Source organism: Aquarana catesbeiana, linkage group LG02 (assembly GCF_042186555.1).
Source record: "Aquarana catesbeiana isolate 2022-GZ linkage group LG02, ASM4218655v1, whole genome shotgun sequence".
In the NCBI taxonomy this organism is placed as follows: domain Eukaryota; kingdom Metazoa; phylum Chordata; class Amphibia; order Anura; family Ranidae; genus Aquarana; species Aquarana catesbeiana.
In genome coordinates, this window is record NC_133325.1 from 197,218,031 (window position 1) to 197,232,668 (window position 14,638).

At 42.1% G+C, this 14,638-nt stretch overlaps 1 protein-coding gene across 2 annotated transcripts in view; it reads right to left on the reverse strand.

The window, feature by feature from the left end:
- Positions 1 to 8,079: 8,079 nt before the first annotated feature.
- COG3 (component of oligomeric golgi complex 3) overlaps positions 8,080 to 14,638 on the reverse strand; it is a 140,192-nt gene continuing 133,633 nt past the window's right edge. For both annotated transcript variants that reach the window (XM_073614161.1, XM_073614160.1), the window contains exons 22-23: positions 13,959 to 14,057; positions 8,080 to 9,699 (exon numbers count right to left, since the gene is read on the reverse strand). In XM_073614161.1, coding sequence (XP_073470262.1) covers positions 9,670 to 9,699; positions 13,959 to 14,057 — 129 coding nt within the window. In that variant the 3' untranslated portion in view covers positions 8,080 to 9,669. The remainder of the gene's footprint in view (positions 9,700 to 13,958; positions 14,058 to 14,638) is intronic.

Here is a 14,638-nt window from a genome sequence, read left to right on the forward strand (position 1 = left end):
GCTGAACGCTATGACAGAAATGCTGAACGCTATGACAGAAATGCTGGGCAGAACGCTATGACAGAAATGCTGGGCAGAACGTTAAGACAGAAATGCTGAACGCTACAACAGAACTGCTGGGGCAGAAACACCATGACAGAAATAATGGGGCCGAACGCCATGACAGAAATGCTGGGGCAGAACGCTACAACAGAAATGCTGAGACAGAAACGCTATGACAGAAAAACAAGCACTGAGACTAAACGCCTAAACAGAAACGCTATGACAGAAAACCTGTGCCGAAAAGCTATAACAGAATTCCTGGGGCCGAAATGCCACGATATGAACACTTGTGACTGAAGCGGTGGATGGATGGTAGAAGGATGAATGAATGGACAGACGCCCCCCCCTCCCCCGCTGGCGTGAGCGCCGGGAGAAGTGGGCGGGCGGCCCCTACAGCACTGTCAGGAACAGAGGGATGAAAGGGAGAAGAGGGCGGTGCCCCCCCAACTATGCAGGATTGCGCCCAGCTACGGTGATGGATGGACGCCCCCTGGCATAGGAGCTGGGAGAAGCGGGCGGGCAGCGCCCTGACCAGATGGAGCTGTGGGGAAAGAGGGTGGGTGGATGATGGACGGACGCCCCCCCCACTCCCCCCGGCATGAGCGCCGGGAGAAGCGGGCGGCCCTCGCAGCTCTGGCAGGCACATTAGGATGAAAGGGAGAAGCAGGCGGCAGCTAAGGTAATGGACGGACCCCCCCCCCAGCATGAGCGCCGGGAGAAGCAGAAGGCCCCCACAGCTCTGACAGGCACATTAGCATTAGTATTAGTATGAGTAGCGGGCAGCAGCTAAGGTAATGGACGGATGCCCCCCCCTTCCCCCCCGGCATGAGCGCTGGGAGAAGCAGGCGGACAGCACCCTGACTAGATGAAGCCGAGAGGAAGGAGGGTGGGTGGAGGATGGATGGATGGATGCCCCCCTCCCCCCGGCATAAGCGCCGGGAGAAGCGGGCGGCCCCCTCGTGGAACCATTTGAGAGGAGGAGCAGGCGGCTGGCTGAACATCCCCCCAGAACACCCGGAGAAGCGGGCGGGCGGCTCCCTCGTGAAGCTAGATTTACATGGGGAGAGGAGTCGGCGGCAGGCGGCCGATCACCCCCCCGCTGGAACACCGGGAGAAGCGGGGACCTGTGAATGTGGGTGCCGAGGGGAGACCAGGTGGGTGGGCAGGCAAACTCCCCGGTGGAGCACCGAGAGAAACACCGCCACCATGTTGCAGCCGACCGTGGCTTAGCAAGGACCCGGAAGTGACGTGTAAGCCCCACCCCCTTCTGAACCCAGAAATGCAGACGAGCCCTGGCCTGACAGAGGAGGAGGCTTAAAATAGCCCTCTTAGACTCCTCCCACAAATACAGGGTAGCCTCCGGCTAGCCTTTACACTTATAATTATTACATTTTTTCAAAGGAAGTCTGGGGCCCCCTCTAGGAGGGGGTCCAGGGCAATTGTCCCTTTGCCTCCTTATAAATGCAGCACTGGAGCCAAGTATAACTGAGCCTGGTATTCATAACGGTGTGAATATAACGGTGGCAGAACTACCAGTGTCACAAGAGTTGCACTTGTGACCAGGCCCTGGACTGCCGCCCATGTGGGGGGGGGCCCAAAAGCCCAGAATGTGGCTCCAGGGTTGCAGTTATGAGCAGAGAATGTCTAGTGCACTCTCTCACACTGACCAGAGCCAGCACTGACAGCACACCCCGCCCCCCTCCTCCCCACACAGACAGGAGAGGAGATGGATTGCTCCTCCTCCTCTGGCCCCTCTCTTCCTGTGCGTGCCCGCAAGCCTGCCAACTATTCAATCCCCAGGATTGGGTGGGAAAGCCCAACAGCCTGCAACTATCTAGTGGAGAAAAATGTGCAGTCAGCCTGTGCCTCCATCTATGGTGAGTGAAGCGCCCCCCCCTTCTCTCACCAGCCTCTGAGCACACCAATGTAAGGGAGAGCTCTATGGACTGTAATGAAAGGGGGACTCTGATGTAAGTGGGGTTTTTTTTTTGAGCAGAGCAACCCTTACATCCGAGCTCCCTTTAGGGCCTTTTCACTCTGCCAAGGCGATCTGTCTGCTCGGCGGGAAAGCTGATCCCTGCTGAGCAGGCGGAAGACCGGTCCGTGTCCACTCTGCATGTGGAGAGTGGACACACAGACACAGCACGCTGTTCTCTATGAGGCGGTCAGATGTAAAATGGCCCACCTGTCCATTTACATTTGACTGTCATTGGATCTGATCTGCCAGGCTGGTGGGGAACGTATGTTTTCAATGGATTGGATCGGATGCAAGCAGGTGTAAACGGACACGTCTGCTTACATCCGCCTCCCCATACAGAACAATGGGTAGTGCGATCAGTCCGCCCATGTAAATGGACCTTTACAATGCAAGTGGAAATTCTGCAGATTCTGAAGGAACAGGGGCTTTGGGAACCGTGATTAAAGGGGAATGCTGGGAACAATTATGTAAGTGGGGACTCTGGTTACCAGGGACCCCCATATATCAAAGTTACCCTTTACACCAGAGTCTGCAGTGTTCCCCCCTTACAGAGTTCTCACTGTTCTTCCTTAAATAAAAGTCTGCAGAGTTCTCCCTTATAGCAGAGTCCCCCTTACGGTGTAAAGAACTCTGTGGATTCAGACGTAAAGCGGAACTCTGTGGATTCAGACGTAAAGCGGAACTCTGTGGATTCAGACGTAAAGCGGAACTCTGTGGATTCAGACGTAAAGCGGAACTCTGTGGATTCAGACGTAAAGCGGAACTCTGTGGATTCAGACGTAAAGCGGAACTCTGTGGATTCAGACGTAAAGCGGAACTCTGTGGATTCAGACGTAAAGCGGAACTCTGTGGATTCAGACGTAAAGCGGAACTCTGTGGATTCAGACGTAAAGCGGAACTCTGTGGATTCAGACGTAAAGCGGAACTCCGTGAATTCAGACGTAAAGCGGAACTCCGTGAATTCAGACGTAAAGCGGAACTCCGTGGATTCAGACGTAAAGCGGAACTCCGTGGATTCAGACGTAAAGCGGAACTCTGTGGATTCAGATGTGAATGGGAAAACTGCGGATTCAGAGGTAAATGGGGAAACTGCGGATTCAGAGGTAAATGGGGAAACTGCGGATTCAGACGTAAAGCAGAACTCTGGATTCAAACGTAAAGCGGGGCTCTGTGGATTCAGATGTAAAGCAGGGCTTTGGATTCTGATGTAAGGGGGGACTCATGTGATTAATTATATACAATTAGAATTATTTAATCAAAAAATATAAGTATAGTGTATACTCAAAAAAAAAAATTTGCCGTGCGCCTCTAAAGTCTTCGGGTTTGGCTTGAAGAAAAGGTGGCAACCCTAGCCAAAACCACAGGAAGGGGTCCCACTGCAGAACCATAATAAAAGGGCCCCATGACAGGAGAAAAGGATCCCAGGATCAGCGGGAAGGGCCCCGGGACTAGAGGTCAGGGGCCCCCTTCATGGTTTTTTTGCACCAGGGCCCTGAAGGTTCTAGTTACGCCTCCAGAATATAACAAGCAGTGAGAATCTTCCTTTCATTCTTTAAGATGCATTAGGTAAGGAACAGCTGAGGTGCGATTGGCTGCTATGAACACAGGTCTTAATTTTTAGCATTCTTATGGGCCTATAGCAATCTCAATGACTGCGAGAATGGTGTGTGAATGGAGGACAAGATTACCCTGCAAACTGCTCTAGATTGTGTTCCAAGTTTCACGTGCAGTAAGTGATGCAACTGGATTAACCAGCAAGAACGTCATAATGCATAACAAAAACACACTGACTTAACCTTAGGAACCAAACCCTTTATTTAAAAAGTTACTAAAACAAAGTTATTCCAGCCAATTTAAATATATTGATTTTTATTTACATTTGTATCTAATCCCTATTAAACTGTACACAGAGGAACAATTTGTTACATTTCATAGCATTACTTTTTTTTATTGTTTCTCAGTGTGCTTTACAAATGACATAATGAAATACTGTTCCCCAATTTTAAATATCTCTCATTATAACTACAATCTTCCTGTACATGGCATTAAAACAATTTATATATTTACAGTAATCTGTTTAAGTTATGAAAAAAACACATTATAAAAGGAGGTAAATATACATATAATACAAGGCACTGGGTACAATATTACAATTGGAGGCTCAGACAAATAACAAAAACAGGAGTCATTTATGCTGCACACACACACACTAAGGATTATGCCAAGGTGCTGGCCATTTTCTACACTGTCGATCCTAGAAGTAAGAGTTCATTAACATCTATAGTGCATATTGTGTCTTCTCCAAACAATGTAAACTGCCTAGCTATTTTCAGACATGCCCATCTGCTGTTAACATAAAAAAGTATTCCAGATATATCCAAAATAATGCCAAGACAGCTGCATATTTAATGGATCTTCAAAGACACAGTATTATATGCAACAAAGGCTTTACAAAAGCCCAACATTTAGCCTCTCATTAACCAAGCACCTATTTCCAGGTATTATTGGTGGTGACACAGTATTTCTTATCTATCCTTTTATTCTATGTTATAAGCAGCATGCACACTATTCAACCCAATACAGGAAGACTTGAGCCTCCTACCATGCCTGAGAAATTGCACATATATCTCAAGAAACCTAAAGCTGGCCACAGACACAAGAGGTTGGTTGAATACCTATGGATGATCTGACCTCAAGAAGATTTTTTTCTTTGCCCCCCCCCCCCCCCCCCCATTTATACTAACATAATATAAACAGACACACTTGGATCACGCATGTATGTTTATAGTGAAATCAGGGTGCTATCAAACTATGTTAAGAGAAAATGGCAATTGTCCAAATGTATCCAGAAAATACCTAGAAAATGAAGATTGACCCAGAGATCTGTCGTCCGAGAGTATCTTGTGGGGTATGAAGGTGGCCATAGATATGATTGTAACCTTGTCCTATCTCTGACCACCTTTACTTTCGGCTGAGCTTTGTTCAACTAGCAAAAAAAAAAAAAAAAACTGAAATTAATAGAGCAATGCTTGAGGGAAAGGACCAAAAGTGCACGACCTTTATGAACTAAAGATCTTCGTTCACAAAAACTCCTCACAAGAAACACACTATTATAGATCACTGAGCATAAGAATAGTGAAATCATATTTTTCTGAAATAAAACATTTAGTGTTTCATATTCATATATACATACAAAGTACTTTTACAAGTGGGAACTCTTCACCTCAAGTGTCTGGCAGGCCATCACCTTTCATACTGCTTGGATAACTACAAATGAGTCACCCCCCCCCCATGCTTTCCCAATAGTACTTGTAAGAGACTTGAACCTTTTCAGACATTTCATACCCCTCAAAGAGTCATTGTGGACAGTTTGAATGTTCCACCAGTGAAGCCCCATGTGTTTGATTTTTTTTATCTACAATGGATGCGTTATATCTAGCCCCGTAAAATAACTTGACATTTTGTGACATCCTCTGAATGCCAAATTCTTTAGATAAAATGGTTCTTGTACATACTGCACCAGAGAATCTTTCTGAGCAACCAGCGCATATCACAGTGGTCTTCATTTACTAAAGGAAGAGTTCAATGTGTAATGTGCTTTAACCATTATCAGCTAAAAAGCCAACCAACCACTTTTTTCTGCTCTAATCTGATTGGTTGCTATGGGTTTCAGACAGCCTAGAGAATATAATAAATCAGGGCTGCTTTCATTCACTTGGCAGACATTGAGAAATTACTGTTAGGTTTTGCTTGGGTTGCTAGACCAAGTAAATGCCAGCGACAAACACTGCAATCTCCAGTGAAGAAAAAGCAGTGGATGACTGTATAAATAACAAAATTATAAGATGGGACTTCAATTGGACTCCCATGGTAATTAGGATTTATATGCGAGGCCCCCATAATGACAACTGCCGTAGGTGACAAATTTAAAATACTGGTTTTAGAAGCAGCATCCTAAAAATGGGACAAAATACAGTATATACGTTCCATGATGGTCTATTAGAACAACTGAAAACAAGTTGTTTTATCCAGATTACACAAGAAGAGATGAATTCCAGCTAGAATTTAATCACAAATGTAATTGTAAGATGGATAATATGTTCATCTGGTAAGATATTTCTAGTTAAAGGTCATTTGCCAAATTGCTGTTTTATGGTAATGCTTATGCCGTTTTCCTTGTGACATTCTTGGTTAATGCAGTAATTGGAAAACAAAAAAGTCACACTATTCTGCAGTCTTAATTAAAATGTACTTCAATAATATGAGTGGCAATATCTCCAGGGACCCCTTGTGTTATATATTGGTTTTCTGCACTCACTGTAAATGTATTACACTTATCTCCATGCTCCCTAGACAAGTCTTGCCTATAATGCACTGAGCTATGCTAAACAGCCAAGAGATATTCCCAGTTTAGCAGCTCCAGCAGACTACAGACTCTGCACAATATATAGAGATTGGCTGGTACCCTTTGCATGTTTAGGCAATCATTAAGTTCACATCCATATGCCTGCTCATCCTATCGCTAATGCTATATGCATGCAAGTCTGTTAAATTTGGGGAAAAGATTGTTCAGGAGACAGACATATGACCTATAGCCAGTTGTAGGATAAACGTTTTTTGTTGCACCCAATTAGAACCGAATTGTGCTCTAAAGGATTGTATGCACACAACTATTGAATCAACATGAAAAACTCACCTTGACCTAGATAAAAATGTCCTAATGAAAACAAGAAGAAAATATTGATCACACTTGAATCCAAAAGCTGCTGTAGAAATTTCTTTATTGTCATGAGCCAGACAAAATTGCAATGATGATCAGTTGACGCGTTTCACACAAAAAGAACCATGCTTGTTCACAACTATTATGTGAAACGCGTCAACTGATCATCATTGCAATTTTGTCTGGCTCATGACAATAAAGAAATTTCAACAGCAGCTTTTGGATTCAAGTGTGCGATCAATATTTTCTTCTCTTCTTGATCTTGCCTACGGTGAAGAGCCAGGATTAGCACCTTGGACCGGGTGTGTCCATTTTTTGCCTGAAGCGGTATGTGCACCCTTGTTCTGTTTCCTAATGAAAACAACTGGACTTGATGATATTGTAAGCAGCATGAACAATTATTCTGTGTCAATATTAATTCATATGGTCCATCCAAGGCAAGCCCTAGATTACACAATTTTATTTTCTTCCCCCACAGTTGGAAGGAAAGGCAATTGCTTGATTTCCCCATCAACACAATTATCACTGCTGGCTATTATAGCCACTGGCAGTGATCACATGCAAAAAAATCCAACAGGCTGGTTGTACTGAAGTCAACCGACAGATCGACTTCAGTACAACCAGCCTGCCCATAGATGGATCGAATCTTGGATGTCCATGCAGAACCGGCTGAGATTTGATTAATCTATGGCCAACTTAAACTAAACATACAAATATGCCTGCTAGATATGAGATATTGCTGCACAAGCCAGTCCATATAGTCTCAATTCAAACATTACCAATAAACATGTACACAAGCAGATCCGATCATATCAGATATTTTACACCACCATTTATACCTGCATTCACTATACCAGATATTTTGTATCCAACCAAATAATCGATGCTGGAGGTGCCTGTGTCCAAAGAGAAGCTAGACAAAAATCATATGGTAATCAATGCATTGCTCAGGGTACAGAAGGCCACACATAGCGGCGCCATGTTCAGTGTGTATATCTGGATTATCGACAACTGTTTGCATTGATCCTGAATATGAAGATTACTTCACACCAAACTGCTACTGAACTTAATAACCATTTACCATCTATGGCATAGGTGTCCAACCTGTTGCCTGCCAGCAGTTAAGGAACTACAAGTCCCATCATGCCACTGCCTTTGGGAGTCATGCTTGCAATTGTCAGCATTGCAATGCTTCATGGGACTTGTAGTTTTGCAACAGATAACAGGTTGAGCACCCATGATCTATGGCATTCAAAAAAGTAGAAAACCTCATGTGTTGAAAGCTGTACAAGTAAATCTATGTATGCTCTGGTAATCTTCAATTAAAGAGAATGTAGAGTTTTTGTGTTTTTTTTTTTTTTTTTAAGTTAAACATGAGAAAAGAAGTCAGATTAATGTAAATAAAGTTATTAAGATTGTTAATATTTACACTGAATGCTTATGACATATGCAGTCTCTGTTTCTTGTTTTGCATTGCATCACGTTGTGTGTCTGCTTTACCACTGCTTCTCACAATAAGGTAATGAGTCCCCCAACACCTCAAGAACAATGCACTCCCTGTGTAGCCAATATATTATCTCAACTGTTAAACCTGGTACACACGATACGTTTTTTTTTTTTTTTTTTTCACTGAACCCAGCAGGCTGAGAAAAAAAAAATAAACCTGACATATCACTGTACTACCACAAGTGATGTTAGTACAGTGATCTGCCCTGCTGTGCTATTGGGTTTTGACAGGGGAACACACCGGTCAGTGCTCGCAGCCATTGGCTGAAAGCGCTGATTGGATGCCAGTCAGCTGCTGGATTTCAAGCATGCTCATTCTTCAGACAAGCTTCAGTCAGACAGGCAGCTGTACACTTGGGCTGAAAGTCCGCTGATGATCAGCCTGTGTACCTGGTATTAAGCAGGGAGGAAGAGTGATGTTATTCGCTAATCTATAGTGCTATCTCTAGCAGGAGAATTCATAAAGAGTTTTATGGATAACGAAACCTCCAATTTTGTTCTCTACGAACTGGAGCCAATTTTTGTTTTGTTTTTTTAATTCAGTGCAGCCATAGGGCACACTTTGTGGAAGTGGTGCTATTAGGAACTACCTGAATCTGCTGCACATTTCGGTAAAGCTACCAAAACTGGCGTAAGCATTTTTTAATCTGATGGAGGCCATTCTAAAGGGCCATACCATCAGAAAAGTGTTATAAATGTTTTATTGAATTCCCCGGTATCTTTTATACAGTACATACACTATAAAATAGATGCCCTTTCAGTTTCTGGCTTTATACAGGCATTGCCACTTTCCCCTGCATTGGTTAAGTGACAATTTCTCTTTAAGTGGCTCAATGCAGCTCAGCCTTACTAGATTGCAAATGCTGACAGTCGGCGAATACATGCAGTTCAGACTGCAAGCTCTTTACCACTGAAACATTGCACATTGACTCAAATAATTTAAATCTCAAATTCCTAACCTCCCCAACTAAATGTACATATTTATCTGCTCAGGATACAGAGTTTCTAGTGCATTTTACTCTTAATAAATAAGCTTCTATAAACCAGTTATTTTCAATAATGGTCAACAGTTCCTTCAAGTGAATATGCAGCCTGATCCTTCTCATTGTGAGGGGTCACTAAGCTAACACAAGGGGCTATGGATCATCCTAAATACGCAACATGAGGTTGTGTGCAGATTGGACATTTAAAAGGTCAGTTACATTGTGACATATAAAATTGACTTTCTTAGAACACAATTCCAACAAGACCGACTAAAAGCTTTCCAAGGAGTGGAAAACTGCTTTGGTGGTATGCAGGCTCATCCCTCTCCTTATACATCTCCGCAATGGCCTGCTGTATGCTGCAGAGTGTCAGTTCTGTATTCCTGCTTTGTTCCTCCCTGGAACTCCCAGATGCAGGGGCAAAGTTTAGGAATCTTCTGCTATTTTGACATTGACAGCAACAGATTTACCTAAAATGAAAAGGAGGGACAGTTGGATTAGCAAATCACTGATGCAAGCTCAATACAAAATCAACAGTTTTCCTTCAGTAAACCAATAATGTGTTCATACTTTCAAAAGTGTTGTGTGTGCACATTTATTTTATTTATGCTCTCATACATAGTGTACATTTTATATGGGCTAATGCATTGCATGCATGAGTGCACACATCTCTTTTATAAATCCAGGAGGCATTCATAAGATGCTGTTATGGTAGTTTCTCTGTGTGCGGATAGAAAGCTGTAGGTTGCTATGGTAACACCGAACCATTCTCCTTCAGATGTGTGCAGTGCATAGTATAGAGACAAAAACAGTAAAGTTTATGTTAAGGAAGACATTATTGAAGACGTAATATTGCAAAAAAGAGAATTTTGAAGTGAGTTGGTATAATAGATTGGTCCATTGACTCCTAAATTGCCTATTATAAATCTTACATTCACCACCCAAGAACATGGATCAATGCAATTGCAGCACTTCTTTTAACCTGAGCTGTGATTTACAAAAGCTACGAGAAAAGGAGAGAAAACAATGTCCCTTCCACAACTGTCATTCAAATGTCTGCTTCAACTGTCTATGTCCACATTTACAGAAAGAAGCTCTGTTGAGAGCAGAGGCTTTCCTTTCCTTCAGCTTTATTACCCAGCCATGTAGTTTACTACTGCCCAACAAAACTTTATAATAATAAAATTTACAATATCACATTAAATTATATTAGGGGTTTGTGACAGAAGACAGTATAACCACTCAGGTTACCACAAGGGGATGCAACATTGTTTTCTTGGGAGGAGAAAACACTTCAGCAAAGTTCACATATTATTTTTGACCCACTCTGCTATGCTTTCCCATTGTACTCCCCTCCCCCTGCCCCCGAACCACTAAGGAGCCCACTTACAATGCCTTGAAAAAGTATTCATACCCCTTGACATTTTCCTGTCTTGTTACAACCAAAAACAAATTTATTTTATTGGGATTTTATGTGATAGACCAACACAAAGTGGCACATAATTGTGCAGTGGAAACCTAAATTATAAATGGTTTTCAAAGTTTTTACAAATAAATATGTGAAAAGTGTGGTGTGCATTTGTATTCAGCCCCCCTTAGTCAATACTTTGTAGAACCACCTTTCACTGCAATTACAGCTGAAAGTCTTTTTTGGTGTGTCTCTACCAGCTTTGCACATCTAGAGAGTGACATTTTTGCCCATTCTTTGCAAAATAGCTCAAGCTCTGTCAGATTGGATGAAGAGCATCTGTGAACAGCAATTTTCAATTCTTGCCACAGATTCTCAACTGGATTTAGGTCTGGACTTTGACTGAGCCATTCTAACACATGAATATGCTTTGATCTATTCTAAACCATTCCATTGTAGCTCTGGCTGTATGTTTAGAGTTGTCCTTCGGAAAGGCGAACCTCCGCCCCAGTCTCAAGTCTTTTGCAGACTAACAGGTTTTCTTCTAAGATTGCCCTGTATTTGGCTCCATCCATATTCCCATCAACTCTGACCAGCTTCCCTATTCCTGTTGAAGAAAAGCATCCCCACAACATGATGCTGCCACCATCATGTTTCACGGTAGGGATGATGTGCAGTGTTTCTCGCCACACATAGCGTTTTGCTTTTAGGCCAACAAGTTCAATTTTGGTCTCATCTAACCAAACCATCTTCTTCCACATGGTTGCTGTGTCCCCCACATGGCTTCTCGCAAACTACAAATAGGACTTTATGGCTTTCTTTCAACATTGGCTTTCTTCTTGCCATTCTTCCATAACGGCCAGATTTCTGAAGTGCACGACTAATAGTTGTCCAGTGGACAGATTCTCCCACCTGAGCTGTGGATCTCTGCAGCTCCTCCAGAGTTAACATGGGCTTCTTGGCTGCTTTACTGATTAATGCTCTCCTTGCCCGGCCTGTCAGTTTAGATGGACGGCCATGTCTTGGTAGGTTTGCAGTTGTGCCATACTCTTTCCATTTTCTGATGATGGATTGAACAGTGCTCTGAGAGATGTTTAAAGCAGGTTTAGGTTATAAAAAAAATATCCAAAGCTTTGAACTTCTCCACAATCTTATCTCTGACCTGTCTGGTGTGTTCCTTGGCCTTCATGATGTTTGTTTCTTCCCTGAGGTTCTGTAACAAACCTCTGAGGGCTTCACAAAACACTGTATTAATACTGAGATTAAATTACACACTGGTGGACTCTATTAACTAATTAGGTGACTTCTGAAGGCAATTGGTTCCACTAGATTTTAGTTAGGGGTATCAAAGTAAGACCCCATACACACCATTAGATTTTCTTCAGATTTACCAAAACCATGTAGTTCAAGGGCCTGCCTGATTGCATACAAATTGAAACTCTTAAGGTTTGACCTCATATTATATGGTTTTGTTAAATCTGAACACAAAAATCTGGAGAAAATCTAATAGTGTGTATGGGGCTTAAAGGGGGCTGAATACAAATGCATACCACACTTTTCAGATATTTGTAAAAAAGGTTGAAAACCATTTATCATTTTCCTTCCACTTGACAATTATGTGCCACTTTGTGTTGGCCTATCATATAAAATCCCAATAAAATACATTTGCGTTTTGGTTGCAACATGACAAAATGTGGAAAATGTCAAGGGGTATGAATACTCTTTCAAGACACTGTATAACAGAAGTCAGATCTCTCTGCACAATGCAGCCCAACTCACTCATAATAATTGAGGTGTAGCCAGTGAAGTGTTTTTTGTGTGTTTCATGAATGCATGCATAATCACACACACACGAATTCACCCTTAACCACGTCACTCAAATCGCCGAAACTGTACGTGGGTACTTTGATGCAAAATACCATTGTTATGGCAGTAGCTAGCTGCCATAACCCCGTTATTTTCAGCAACGGCATGCGGTTCTCTTTAGGACAAAAGTGGTCTCTGCGGCGGACTCACTGCACAATCACTTTTATCGCTCCTGTCGTCTCCGCCACTTACCGGAGCAGTTGGTAGAGGTGGAGACGATCGCGTCCTTTCCCCTCCAAGTCTGGATGCTGAGTGAGGGAAAGATGGCCCCCACTCGGCTCCATAACATTAGATGGCGGAAGCGACGTCCACCCAATGATCTTAAAAGGGGAAATTATTATTTTTTTTGCAAAAAAAAAAAAAAAAAGACATTTATTTTTATTTTTTAAATTGCATTTAAGTGTAAATTTGAGGTCTAAGGTCTTTTTGACCCCAGATCTCACATTTAAGAGGTCCTGCCATGCTTTTTTTTCTATTACAAGGTATAATAACATTCCTTGTAATAGGTTTAAAGTGACCCAAAATGTATTTATTTTTTAAAAGGACAGTGTAAAAATAAAAAGTAAAATAACTACGAAAAAAAAAAAAATGTAAAGCTCCCCAACCCGCAGAGCTCGCGCGCAGAAGCGAACGCATACGCAAGTCACGCCTGCATATGAATAAGATGTTCAAACCACACATGTGAGGTATCACTGCAATCATTAAGAGCGAGAGCAATAATTCTAGCACTAGAACTCCTCTGTATCTCATAACTGGTAACCTGTAGAAATTTTTAAACATCGGCAATGGAGATTTTTAAGTGCCAAAGTTTGTCACCATTCCACGAGCGGGCGCAATTTTAAAGCGTGAAACGTTGGGTATCAATTTACTCAGTGTAATATTATCTTTCACAATATAGAAAAAAGTTGGGCTAACTTTACTGTTTTAAATTCAAAAAAGTGTATTTATTCCAAAAAAAATGCGCTTGCAAGACTGCTGCGCAAATACGGTGATACAAAGTATTGCAATGGCTGCCATTTTATTCTCTAGGGTGTCTGAAAAATATATATATATGTTTGGGGGTTCCAAGTAACTTTCTAGCAAAAAAAAAATGATTTTAACTTGTAAACAAGTCTCAAAAAGAGGATCTGTCCTTACACAGTTAAGCTAGGTATACATATGCAGGTTTTTTTTCATTCAATCGGTGGGTTGAATGAAAATAAATGGACAGATCCCTGCATGAACACAAAGATGTGTGATGCAGGGATCTCACCTGCAGTGCTATTGTATTGCGACAGGGGGACCCCATAACACCCTCCTAGAATACACTGATCGAATGTTGGTTTACCAGCAGGACTGTTTGACAGAAGCCGGTCTGAAGCCATATACAAAGATAAGAGGGACAATGTAAAATAAACAGCGTTTGTTTAGTCTTACTTTAAATATCCAGAACATGTTGCATGAAAGCCACCGTACCTGCTCCATTGAAGGACAAGCAATGATCTGTAAATCCTCACTACTGAATTCTTCTTTTAATAACATGTGAATCTTCTGGAAGACTTGTTGAATGTTGCTCTGTAATACAAAGAGAAGAAATTCCACATTTCAACAGGGAGGCCAAAAAAGTGCAATTTACTGGTATTTACTATTGTTGCGTCTGTGAAAGTTTTTACTTGTCCAGGTAGTTGTATAGCTAGTAGTAGTCACATACAGTGCCCTGAAAAAGTATTCATACCCCTTGAAATTTTCCACATTTTGTCAAGTTACAACCAAAAATGTAAATGTATTTTATTGGGAAATTGTGATAGACCAATACAAAGTGGTACATAATAGCGAAGTGGAAGGAAAATGATAAATGGTTGTGGTACATAATTGCGAAGTGGAAGGAAAATGATAAATGGTTTTCATTTTTTTTTTACAAATAAATATCGGAAAAGTGGCATGCATTTGTATTCAGCCCCCTTTACTCTGATACCCCTAACTAAAATCTGGTAGAACCAATTGCCTTCAGAAGTCACCTAATTAGTAAATAGAGTCCACCTGTGTGTAATTTAATCTCAGTATAAATACAGCTGTTCTGCGAAGCCCTCAGAGGTTTGTTAGAGAACTTTAGTGAACAAACAGCATCATGAAGGCTAAGGAACACACCAGACAGG